This window comes from Athene noctua, chromosome 34, assembly GCF_965140245.1.
Source record: "Athene noctua chromosome 34, bAthNoc1.hap1.1, whole genome shotgun sequence".
Lineage (NCBI taxonomy): Eukaryota > Metazoa > Chordata > Aves > Strigiformes > Strigidae > Athene > Athene noctua.
The window spans coordinates 750,288-762,617 of record NC_134070.1 but is presented as its reverse complement, the minus strand read 5'-3'; the positions used below and the strand labels follow the sequence as shown (position 1 = coordinate 762,617).

Below are 12,330 nucleotides of genomic sequence, written 5' to 3'. Positions count from 1 at the left end.
TTGGGGGTCCCCCATCGCAGCCCCCCCCCCCGGAATGATTCGGGGGTTCCCCCCCCTTTTCCCCTGGTACCTGCAGCTGGGGGGGGGGGCACAGCCCGGCCGATTTTTGGGGGGGGGGTGTCACGAGTTGGGGGGGCCCGGCTGCTGCTGGGGGGGTGGGGGGGGGGGAAACGGCGGCTCAGAAGCGACAGCGCCGAGAGAGACGCGGGGAGGGGGCGTGTCCATCCCAGGGGGCGTGTCCAAGGGGGGCGTGTCCAAGGGGGGCGCCTATAGGCGTGTATAGGGGGGCGGGGGGGGTATGTGTGCCCCTATAGGTGTGTATAGGGGAGGGTACGGGGGGGGGGGCACACACGTGTGTGTGCGTCCACACAGGCATGTATGTGCGTGTGTACATACGTGCACACGCGTGTGTAGGCCCCTACATACGTGACCCGGGGGGGTCTGTCTGTAGGTGCGTGTACACATGTATGTTTGCCTGCCTGGAGGCGGGGACACACGTGTGCTGCTGTAGGGGTCTGGGGGTGTACGCGGGGCTGTACGTGTCTCTGTGTGTGCCCATACGTGTCTGCATGTGTATAAACATGTCTATAAACATGTATAAACATGTCTGTAACGTGTCTATACGTGTCTGTGTGTGCCCATACGTGTCTGTATGTGTATAAACATGTCCATAAACATGTATAAACATGTCTATAACGTGTCTATACGTGCCTGTGTGCCCATACATGTCTGTATGTGTATAAACATGTCTATAAACATGTATAAACATGTCTGTAACGTGTCTATACGTGTCTGTGTGTGCCCATACGTGTCTGTATGTGTATAAACATGTCTATAAACATGTATAAACATGTCAATAACATGTCTATACGTGTCTCTGTGTGCCCATACGTGTCTGTATGTGTATAAACATGTCTATGTGTCTATACACGTCTCTGTGTGTGCCCATACGTGTCTGTATGTGTATAAACATGTCCATAAACATGTATAAACATGTCTATAACGTGTGTATACGTGTCTGTGTGTGCCCATACGTGTCTGTATGTGTATAAACATGTCTATAAACATGTATAAACATGTCTATAACGTGTCTATACGTGTCTGTGTGCCCATACGTGTCTGTATGTGTATAAACATGTCTATAAACATGTATAAACATGTCAATAACATGTCTATACGTGTCTCTGTGTGCCCATACGTGTCTGTATGTGTATAAACATGTCTATAAACATGTATAAACATGACAATAACGTGTCTATACATCTGTGTGTGCCCATACGTGTCCGTATGTGTATAAACATGTCTATAACGTGTCTATATGTGCCTATGTGTCCTCTGTATGTATCTACATGTGCTTATATGTATCTATATGTGCCTATACATGTCTGTATGTATCCATGCGTGCCTATACATGTCTGTACATACCTCTGTGTGCTTATATTGGTCTGTATGTGCCTATAAGTGTCTATATGTGCCTATACATGTCTATAATATGTATCTATATGTGCATAGACATGTCTGTATGTGCCTATATGTATCTATATGGGCCTACACGTGTCCATACGTATCTATATGTGCCTATACGTGTCCATATGCTTCTATATGTGCCTGTACGTGTCCATATGTACCGACAATGTTTTATATGTGCCTATACATGTCCATATGCATCTATACATGTCTACATGTGCCTATACGTGTCCATATGTACCCACAATATGTTTATGTGTGCCTATACGTGTCCATATGTATCTATATGTGCCTATACGTGTCCATATGTACCTACAATATGTTTATGTGTGCCAACACATGTCCATATGTATCTATATGTGCCTATACGTGTCACTATGTATCTATACATGTCTATATGTACCTACAATGTTTATATGTACCAATACATGTCCATATGTATCTATATGTGCCTATACGTGTCACTATGTATCTATACATGTCTATATGTACCTACAATGTTTATATGTACCAATACGTGTCCATATGTATCTATATGTGCCTATACGTGTCCATATGTACTGACAATGTTTTATATGTGCCTATACGTGTCCATATGCATCTATACATGTCTACATGTACCTATACATGTCCATATGTATCTATAAGTGCCTGTACATGTCCATATGTATCTATATTTGTCCATATGTACCCACAATATGTTTATGTGTGCCTATACGTGTCCATATGTATCTATATGTGCCTATACGTGTCCATATGTATCTATACATGTCCACAAGTACCTACAATATGTTTATATGTGCCAATACATGTCCATATGTATCTATATGTGCCTATACGTACCGACAATGTTTTATATGTGCCTATACGTGTCCATATGTATCTATACGTGTCCATATGTACCTACAATATGTTTATATGTGCCTACACGTGTCCATATGTACCTATATGTGCCTACACGTGTCCACATGTATCTATACGTGTCCATATGTACCCACAATACGTTTATATGTGCCTACACGTGTCCATATGTATCTATATGTGCCTATACGTACCGACAATGTTTTATATATGTCTATACGTGTCTATATGTACCTACAATATGTTTATATGTGCCAATACGTGTCCATATGTAACTATACATGTCTATACATGTCTATAACGTGTATCTATATGCGCCTGTATGTGCCTATACGTCTCTATAGGCCCCATTTTGGCCTCATCACCCCCCTTTCCCCGCGGATGTCGGGCCTGGGGCCCAGTTCCACCCCCCGAGCACCCCCAAACCCCCCCGGGGACCCAAATTTCCGCGGGGGGAGGGAACTTTTACAGGGGGTCGCGGCGGGTTAAAGGGGTTTCCAGGCGGCAGCCGCCATCTTGAGGCGCGGCGGCGGCGCCGTAAAACAAGATGGCGGCGCCCACAGAGGCGCCGCGGCCTCTCGCTTTTCCCCGCTCCGTTTTGAGGAGAAGCGGGGCCCGGTGGAAGGTGACGGTTTATTACTCACCCGCACTCCCCTCCGCAGCCGGTTTGAAGCCGTCGGTAACCGAGCGGGATGTAGAGGCGGCGGGCGGCGGCGGGGTGCTGGGGGCTGCCATGTTGTACGGCAGGAGGAGGAGGGCGGGAGTAAACCGCTTCCGGTTCCGGTGGCGCCGCGCGCGGGGCAGTGTGGGACGTGGAGCAGCTTGTGGCGGAACGGGAGGTAAACACAGGCCGCGGCCCCGCCTCGGGCGGGGGGGGAGGAAGAGGAGGGGGGAGTTGGGGGGACAAGGGGGTTGGGGGGGCTTTGGGGGAGTGGGGTGGGGGTGTTGGAGCGGGGAGGGAGACAGAGGGGGGTATGGGGGGGGTGGGGACTGTGATGGGGGGCCGTAGGAGGGATGGGGGGGGGGCCACTGGTTGGATATTGGAGGGGTGGGGGGGATTGGAAGGATGTGGGGGGCACGTGGAGGGGTGTTAGAGGGATGTGGGGGGGCACTGGGGGGATGGGGGGCAGTCCAGTGGTAGGGGGGGACTTCGGGGGGCCGTAGGAGGGATGGGGGGGTACTGGTTGGATATAGGGGGTATTGGGGGGATGAGCATGGTAGGGGGAATTTGGGGGGGGCTGTTAGGGGATAAGGGGCCATTGGATGGGTATAGGGGTTATTGGAGGGGCAGGGGGGGCATTAGAGGGGTGGGGGGCATTGGGGGGATATGGGGGGGGCACTGGAAGGGTGTAGGGAGGGGGAGTTGAGGGGGGGGGGCACCACCCCATGGGGTGCAGGAGGGGACTGACCTTCCCCTGGTTGTTTTCCAGTTGTCCCCCCCCCACATCGTGTTTTGGCTCATCCAGATCCCCCCTCGTCGCTCTCGGGGTGTCTGTGCTGTGGGTGGGGGGCAACCCCACGTTGGTTCCCTGCCTCACCCCCAAAATGAAATAGAGCCCCTTGCTCCGCGCGGGGTGGGCTGGCGCTGAATGGCCCCCCAGTTAAGATGCTGGCCCCCCCCTGAAGCAAAGTGGACCCCGACGTGGCCCGGATTGGGGGGGATCCCGCCATGGGGGACGCGGAGGAGAGGCTGGTTTGGGGGACAAACGGAGGGGACGGACGGCAAACGCCTCCCGGGCAGCTGGGGGTCACCCCGGGAGGGGACGAGGCCGAGGCGGGGGCAGCTGTTTTGGAGGGTGCGTGCGAGGGTGAGGAGCCCAGGACACCCCCAAAAGTGGTAGAAGAGGAGGAGGAGGAGGAGGAGGAAGAGCTGGATCCCAGGATACAGGTAAGTGGGTGCACGAAGGGTCTTTTTCCCAGCTCCCCCCCCACCCTGTTGGGGGTTTTTTTGGGAGGGGGGGGGTGTGTCACAGCAGATTTTTGGGGGTCACGTTTCTCTTGCCTCACCCCACGTTTGGCTTCTCCAGGAGGAGCTGGAGCATCTCAACCAGGCCAACGAGGAGATCAACCGGGTGGAGCTCCAGCTGGATGTGAGCAGCTGCCCCAGTCCCTGACTGGTCCCCCAGTCCTTGTACCCCAGTCCCTAACTGGTCCTCCAGTCCCTCTACCTCAGTCCTTAACCAGGTCCCCAGTCCTTAACTGGGTCCCCAGCCCTTGTTCTCCAGTCCTTAACTGGGTCCGCTAGTCCTTAACCAGTTCCTCAGGCCTTAACAGGTCCATTAGTCCTTAACTGGTCTCCCAGTCCTTGTTTTCCAGCCCTTAAACCAGTTGCCCAGTCCTTCCTTAACTGGAGCCCCAGTCCATATCCAGTTCTCTAGCCCTTAACTGGGTCCCCTAGTCCTTAACCAGGTCCCTAATCCTTGACCCCCATTCCTTAACCAGTTCCCTAGTCCTTGTCCTCCAGTCCTTAACTGCTCCCCCAGTCCTTAACTAGTTTTCTAATCCTTGTCCCCCAGCCCTTAACTGGTCCCTCAGTCCTTAACCAGTTCCCTAGTCCTCATCCCCCAGTCCTTAACTGATACCCCAGTACCCTGTCCCCCAGTCCTTAACCAGTTCCCCAATTCTTGTCCCCCAGCACTTAACCTCTCCCCCAGTCCTTAACCAGTTCCCTAATCCTTGACCCCCAGTTCTTAACCAGTCCCCCAGTCCTTAACTGATGCCCCAGTTCCTTGTCCCTCAGTCCTTAACCATTCCCCCAGTCCTTAACTGATACCACAGTTCCCTGTCCCCCAGTCCTTAACCAGTTCCCTAATCCTTGTCCCCAGTCCTTAACTGATGCCCCAGTTCCTTGTCCCCCAGTCCTTAACCAGTCTCCCAATCCTAGTCCCCCAGCACTTAACTGCTCCCCCAGTTCTTAACCAGTTCCCTAATCCTTGACCCCCAGTTCTTAACCGGTCTCCCAGTATGTAATCAGTTCCCTAATCCTTGTCCCCCAGTCCTTAACTGATACCCCAGTTCCTTGTCCCCCAATCCTTGTCCTCCAGCACTTAACCTCTCCCCCAGTCCTTAACCAGTTCCCTAATCCTTGACCCCCAGTTCTTAACCGGTCTCCCAGTCCTTAACCAGTTCCCTAATCCTTGACCCCCAGTTCTTAACCGGTCTCCCAGTCCTTAACCAGTTCCCTAATCCTTGTCCCCCAGTCCTTAACCAGTTCCCTAATCCTTGACCCCCAGTTCTTAACCAGTCTCCCAGTACTTAACCAGTTCCCTAATCCTTGTCCCCCAGTTCTTAACTGGTCTCCCAGTACTTAACCAGTTCCCTAATCCCTGTCCCCAGTCCTTAACCAGTCCCCCAGTCCTTAACTGATGCCCCAGTTCTTTGTCCCCCAGCCCTTAACCAGTCCCCCAATCCTTGTCCTCCAGCACTTAACCTCTCCCCCAGTCCTTAACCAGTTCCCTAATCCTTGACCCCCAGTTCTTAACCGGTCTCCCAGTCCTTAACCAGTTCCCTAATCCTTGTCCCCCCGTTCTTAACTGGTCTCCCAGTACTTAACCAGTTCCCTAATCCCTGTCCCCAGTCCTTAACCAGTCCGCCAGTCCTTAACTGATGCCCCAGTTCCTTGTCCCCAGTCCTTAACCAGTCCTCCAGTCCTTAACGGATGCCCCAGTTCCTTGTCCCCCAGCCCTTAACCAGTCCCCCAGTCCTTAACTGATGCCCCAGTTCCTTGTCCCCAGTCCTTAACCAGTCCCCCAGTCCTTAACTGATACCCCAGTTCCTTGTCCCCCAATCCTTGTCCTCCAGCACTTAACCTCTCCCCCAGTCCTTAACCAGTTCCCTAATCCTTGACCCCCAGTTCTTAACCGGTCTCCCAGTCCTTAACCAGTTCCCTAATCCTTGACCCCCAGTTCTTAACCGGTCTCCCAGTCCTTAACCAGTTCCCTAATCCTTGTCCCCCAGTCCTTAACCAGTTCCCTAATCCTTGACCCCCAGTTCTTAACCAGTCTCCCAGTACTTAACCAGTTCCCTAATCCTTGTCCCCCAGTTCTTAACTGGTCTCCCAGTACTTAACCAGTTCCCTAATCCCTGTCCCCAGTCCTTAACCAGTCCCCCAGTCCTTAACTGATGCCCCAGTTCTTTGTCCCCCAGCCCTTAACCAGTCCCCCAATCCTTGTCCTCCAGCACTTAACCTCTCCCCCAGTCCTTAACCAGTTCCCTAATCCTTGACCCCCAGTTCTTAACCGGTCTCCCAGTCCTTAACCAGTTCCCTAATCCTTGTCCCCCCGTTCTTAACTGGTCTCCCAGTACTTAACCAGTTCCCTAATCCCTGTCCCCAGTCCTTAACCAGTCCGCCAGTCCTTAACTGATGCCCCAGTTCCTTGTCCCCAGTCCTTAACCAGTCCTCCAGTCCTTAACTGATGCCCCAGTTCCTTGTCCCCCAGCCCTTAACCAGTCCCCCAGTCCTTAACAGATGCCCCAGTTCCTTGTCCCCAGTCCTTAACCAGTCCCCCAGTCCTTAACGGATGCCCCAGTTCCTTGTCCCCCAGCCCTTAACCAGTCCCCCAGTCCTTAACTGATGCCCCAGTTCCTTGTCCCCCAGCCCTTAACCAGTCTCCCAGCCCTTAACCAGTCTCCCAGTCCTTAACAGATGCCCCAGTCCTTAACCAGTCCCCCAGTCCTTAACCAGTCCCCCAGTCCTTAACCAGTCCCCCAGTCCTTAACCAGTCCCCCAGTCCTTAACTGATGCCCCAGTTCCTTGTCCCCCAGTCCTTAACTGATGCCCCAGTTCCTTGTCCCCAGTCCTTAACCAGTCCCCCAGTCCTTAACAGATGCCCCAGTTCCTTGTCCCCAGTCCTTAACCAGTCCCCCAGTCCTTAACTGATGCCCCAGTTCCTTGTCCCCAGTCCTTAACCAGTCCCCCAGTCCTTAACTGATGCCCCAGTTCCTTGTCCCCCAGTCCTTAACCAGTCCCCCAGTCCTTAACTGATGCCCCAGTTCCTTGTCCCCCAGCCCTTAACCAGTCCCCCAGTCCTTAACAGATGCCCCAGTTCCTTGTCCCCCAGTCCTTAACCAGTCCCCCAGTCCTTAACTGATGCCCCAGTTCCTTGTCCCCCAGCCCTTAACCAGTCCCCCAGTCCTTAACTGATGCCCCAGTTCCTTGTCCCCCAGCCCTTAACCAGTCCCCCAGTCCTTAACTGATGCCCCAGTTCCTTGTCCCCCAGCCCTTAACCAGTCCCCCAATCCTTGTCCCCCAGCCCTTAACCAGTCCCCCAGCCCTTAACCAGTCCCCCAGCCCTTAACCAGCCCCCCCAATCCTCCTCCCCCCCATCCTTCACTAGTCCCCGCCGCTCATTCTGGATTTCAGGTTCACTGGGAATACCGGGGCACGAAAACCAACGGCACCCCTGAGCATCGGGTGTCCCGGGGTGGGCTGAGGGGGGGTGAGCAGTTGGGGAGGGGGTCCCCAATTCCCATTTTTCCACCCACAACCCCCCCCCGGCAGGAAGCCCGCACCGCGTATCGCCGGATCCTCTCCGAATCCGCTCGGAAACTCAACGCTCAGGGCTCCCAGTTGGGCAACTGCATCGAGAAAGCTCGTCCTTACTACGAAGCCAGACGTTTGGCTAAAGAGGTAGCGACTTTTCCTCCCCGAAAAGGGATTTTTTTTTTTTATTTTTATGTATTTCTTGATTTTTTTTTATTTTTATTTTTTTTTCCTGGCGGGAGCAGGCTCAGCAGGAGACGCAGAAAGCGGCGCTGCGCTACGAGCGCGCCGTCAGCATGCACAACGCCGCCCGCGAGATGGTTTTTGTGGCCGAGCAAGGCGTCATGGCTGATAAAAACCGCCTGGATCCCACCTGGCAGGAGATGCTCAACCACGCCACGTGCAAAGTAAAAATCGGAAAAAAAAAAAAAAAAAAAAACCAACAAACCCAAAAACACCCCACAACTCGTTTTTCATCCTAAAATAAAAGAGGGAAGGTTTTTACGCGTTGCGTTTTTATTTTTTATGGTCGGGTTCTCCAGGTCAACGAAGCGGAGGAAGAGCGGCTGCGGAGCGAACGGGAGCACCAACGCGTCACCCAGTTGTGTCAACAAGCCGAAGCCAAGGTTCAAGCCCTCCAGAAATCCCTCAAGCGCGTCATCGTGAAAAGCAAACCTTATTTTGAGCTGAAAGCCCAGTTTAACCAGATTCTGGAGGTAACTGGGAAGGTCGAGGAGTTGCTGGGGCCGGGCGTACCCAACGCGACGGCGTCTGGCGGGGAAAAACCGTTTTGTTTTCCGAGCGTTGGTGGCGTCTTCCGCCGTGAGTCTGTTGGGCTGGCGAGTCGGCCGCGGTGGCTAACGCATTATTTCGCCGTGATTCGGTTGGGCCGGCGAGTCGGCCGCGGTGGCTAACGCGTTATTTCGCCGTGATTCTGTTGGGCCGGCGAGTCGGCCGCGGTGGCTAACGCGTTATTTCGCCGTGATTCTGTTGGGCCGGCGAGTCGGCCGCGGTGGCTAACGCGTTATTTCGCCGTGATTCGGTTGGGCCGGCGAGTCGGCCGCGGTGGCTAACGCGTTATTTCGCCGTGAGTCTGTTGGGCCGGCGAGTCGGCCGCGGTGGCTAACGCGTTATTTCGCCGTGATTCGGTTGGGCCGGCGAGTCGGCCGCGGTGGCTAACGCGTTATTTCGCCGTGATTCGGTTGGGCCGGCGAGTCGGCCGCGGTGGCTAACGCGTTATTTCGCCGTGATTCTGTTGGGCCGGCGAGTCGGCCGCGGTGGCTAACGCGTTATTTCGCCGTGATTCGGTTGGGCCGGCGAGTCGGCCGCGGTGGCTAACGCGTTATTTCGCCGTGAGTCTGTTGGGCCGGCGAGTCGGCCGCGGTGGCTAACGCGTTATTTCGCCGTGATTCGGTTGGGCCGGCGAGTCGGCCGCGGTGGCTAACGCGTTATTTCGCCGTGATTCTGTTGGGCTAGCGAGTTGGCCGCGGTGGCTAACGCGTTATTTCCCCCCTTAACTAGGAGCATAAAGCCAAAGTGACGGCGCTGGAGCGGTTGGTTTCCCAAGCCAAGACTCGTTACTCGGTAGCCCTCCGGAATTTGGAACAAATCAGCGAACAGATCCACGCGCGGCGCCTCCAACGTCTCATCGTACGACGCGCGTCGCCCGTAGGAGCCGAAACCAGCCCTCAACACGCCGGTACCGAGGGGGGGGACACAAATTTAAGGGCCGAGGGCCCCCCGAGTGACAACCTTTCGGTCCTCAGCCTCCAAACCATCGCCTCCGACCTCCAGAAGTTCGATTCGGTCGAACATTTATTGGGTTTGTCGGATGCCACCAGCCTCAACAACGATGAGTTGGAGGAGCGGGAACAACGCCGGGGGGGGCCGGGGCACTTTAAACATCATCGTAGTATCAGTCTTTAGCCTCCCAAACCCCCCCCCCCCCCCCAAAAAAAAAAATAATTTGTGGGTTTTTTCCCCTAAAAAATAATCAGAGCGCACGCAGCCGGGTGCTGCTGTACTGGAGCAGGGGGGGGGGTGACTTTTGGAAGCTTTTGGGGGGGTTTGTTGGGAATTTGGGGGGTGAAGCGTTTTTTTTTTTTTTTTATGGGGGGGTTAAGCAGCCCACAAGTGGCTCTGGGTGGGTGAAGCTGCTAACGAAGCTGCTAACGAAGCTGCTAATGAAGCTGCTCAGTCACGGCCCCTCCTGGATGCACCCCTAAAAATTTTTTTTTGGGGGGGGGCCTACTCTACCACTAGGATTTGAGGGGGGGGCACCCCAATATCCCCCTGCCTATCCCCTTTCCCTCCCACCTCCCCTTCAAATTTTAGACAGTTATTTGGGGTTATTTCCCCCTTTTTTTTTTTTGTTGTTTTTTTTTTCCAGCAAAAGTCAAGCCCAATTGCACTAATAAAAAAGGGGGGGCCCCCCCCCCCCCCCCCGCCATTTTGGGGTATGGGGGGGTCAGGGGGTGGGGGGGCTGTGATGAGAATCACATCGGTTCGATGCAGCCCCAGTGCTGGGGGGGGGGGGGGGGGGGGGGTTGAAGTGTATTTTGCAGTGAGTAAAATTTATTTCCCCCCCCCATGTGGTTTTATTCACTCAATTGCACCCCAAAAACCCCCTGTTTACCCCCAAAAAACACCCCCACACCCCCCCCCCCCGCGATAATATTGCCATATTTGGGGCGGGGAAAAAAAAAAAAAAAAAAAAAAAAAATCCATCGCGGGGATGAGGTGGAAGCCCCAAAACTTGAAAAAAAAAAAAAAAAAAAAAAAAAAAAAATCCAACAAATAGCCCCAAATATTATTAACAGGAATAAAAAAAAAAATCGCTATTATTAGTAATTCTGGTTTTATTCATGCCCTGCTTTTTTTTTTTTTTTTTTTTCTTCTTAACGACAAAAATGACACCTGGGTTTTAACTATCTCAATTCCCTTCTAATTCCCCCCAAAAAAAGTCGATTTTAACGACTTTAATTTGCCCGTTTCCTCGATTTTTTTAAAAAAAAAATTATTTTTTTTAACACGGTTTAATTTTTTTTCGAGCTGGGGTTGTATTTTGGGGTGATTTCGGGCTATTTTGGGGTACAACCTGCTGCTCCTGATCTTCCTCTTGGCTCGAAGGGTTGGAGGGGAAAAAGGAAAATTCGGGGGGGAAATAAATTGGGGGGGGGGGGGGTCTAGGGACTGGGGTACCCCCCCCCCCCTTGATAAATTTGGGGTTCCCTGGAGTTTTCTGGCTGGGGAGGGAGGAAGCTGGTGGCACCCCAAGGGGTTTGGGGGTCCCCTTGCTGCCCCCCCCCCCCCCAACACACCCACCCTGGGGGGGGGGCACATCCCGGATGACAGCACCGGGCCAACAGCCCCCACAAATTCCAAATTATATTTTTCTCCCTCTGCACATTTTTGGGGTGGTTTGGTGGGTTTTTGGTTTTTTTTTTATCGGGGGGGGGTGGGCGAGCAGGGCAACACCCAATGCATGGACTCCACAATCCTTCCTCCTCCTCCTCCTCTTCCTCTTCCACTTTTTTTTTTTTTTGCCCCCCAATCCTAAACTCCAGCCCTAAATCCTTTCCCTCTCTGGGCAGATTCTTTTTTTCCTTTTTTTTTTTTTTTTGAGGAGGTTTTGGGGTGACTCTCAACAGCATCAACTCCACAATCCTTCCTCCTCTTCCTCCTCTTCCTCCTCTTCCTCCTCTTCCTCCTCTTCCTCCTCTTCCTCCTCTTCCTCCTCTTCCTCCTTCCTCCTCTTCCTCTTCCTCTTCCTCTTCCTCTTCCTCTTCCTCTTCCTCTTCCTCTTCCTCTTCCTCTTCCTCTTCCTCTTCCTCTTCCTCTTCCTCTTCCTCTTCCTCTTCCTCTTCCTCTTCCTCCTCCTCTTCCTCCTCCTCTTCCTCCTCCTCTTCCTCCTCCTCCTCCTCTTCCTCCTCCTCTTCCTCCTCCTCTTCCTCCTCCTCTTCCTCCTCCTCTTCCTCCTCCTCTTCCTCCTCCTCTTCCTCCTCCTCTTCCTCCTCCTCTTCCTCCTCCTCTTCCTCCTCCTCTTCCTCCTCCTCTTCCTCCTCCTCCTCCTCCTCCTCCTCCTCCTCTTCCTCTTCCACTTTATTTTCCCCCAATCCTAAACTCCAGCCCTAAATCCTTTCCCTCTCTGGTGGATTCTTTATTTTTTTTTTTTTGAGGAGGTTTTGGGGTGACACTCAACAGCATCAACTCCGCAATCCTTCCTCCTCCTCCTCCTTTTCTTCCTCTTCCTCCTCCTCCTCCTCTTCCTCTTCTCCTCTTCCTCTTTCGCTTGTTTTTCCCCCAATCCCAACCTCCATCCTAATTCCTTCCTCTCTGGGCGGATTTTTTTTTTTTTGAGGAGGTTTTGGGGTGACTCTCAACAGCATCAACTCCACAATCCTTCCTCCTCCTCCTCCTTTTCCTCCTCTTCCTCTTCCTCCTCCTCCTCCTCTTCCACTTTTTTTTCCCCCAATCCTAAACTCCAGCCCTAAATCCTTTCCCTCTCTGGGTGGATTCTT

At 53.2% G+C, this 12,330-nt stretch overlaps 3 protein-coding genes across 3 annotated transcripts in view; 2 read left to right on the top strand and 1 right to left on the bottom strand.

Annotated features, from left to right (window-relative positions):
* The window catches only part of LOC141972579 (uncharacterized), a 710,276-nt gene that overhangs the window by 11,572 nt on the left and 686,374 nt on the right, over nucleotides 1-12,330 (top strand). The gene's annotated exons all lie outside the window — the stretch shown is intronic.
* Nucleotides 1-12,330, bottom strand: part of LOC141972595 (uncharacterized) — a 366,186-nt gene that overhangs the window by 5,598 nt on the left and 348,258 nt on the right. The window lies entirely within an intron of this gene.
* Nucleotides 3,065-9,758, top strand: SH3BP5L (SH3 binding domain protein 5 like). The gene is made up of 7 exons (XM_074930547.1): nucleotides 3,065-3,167; nucleotides 3,759-4,216; nucleotides 4,356-4,418; nucleotides 7,829-7,957; nucleotides 8,056-8,217; nucleotides 8,353-8,526; nucleotides 9,332-9,758. Exons 2-7 carry the CDS (start codon nucleotides 3,998-4,000, stop codon nucleotides 9,734-9,736), a joined length of 1,152 nt encoding a protein of 383 aa, XP_074786648.1. The 5' UTR covers nucleotides 3,065-3,167; nucleotides 3,759-3,997; the 3' UTR covers nucleotides 9,737-9,758.

Coding starts and splice junctions, on each gene's coding strand:
- SH3BP5L (XM_074930547.1), top strand. CDS start 3,998: ATGGGGGACGCGGAGGAGAGGCTGGTTTGGGGGACAAACGGAGGGGAC. Junction 7,958..8,055: donor CCAGACGTTTGGCTAAAGAG/GTAGCGACTTTT, acceptor TGGCGGGAGCAG/GCTCAGCAGGAGACGCAGAA. Junction 8,527..9,331: donor AGTTTAACCAGATTCTGGAG/GTAACTGGGAAG, acceptor CCCCTTAACTAG/GAGCATAAAGCCAAAGTGAC.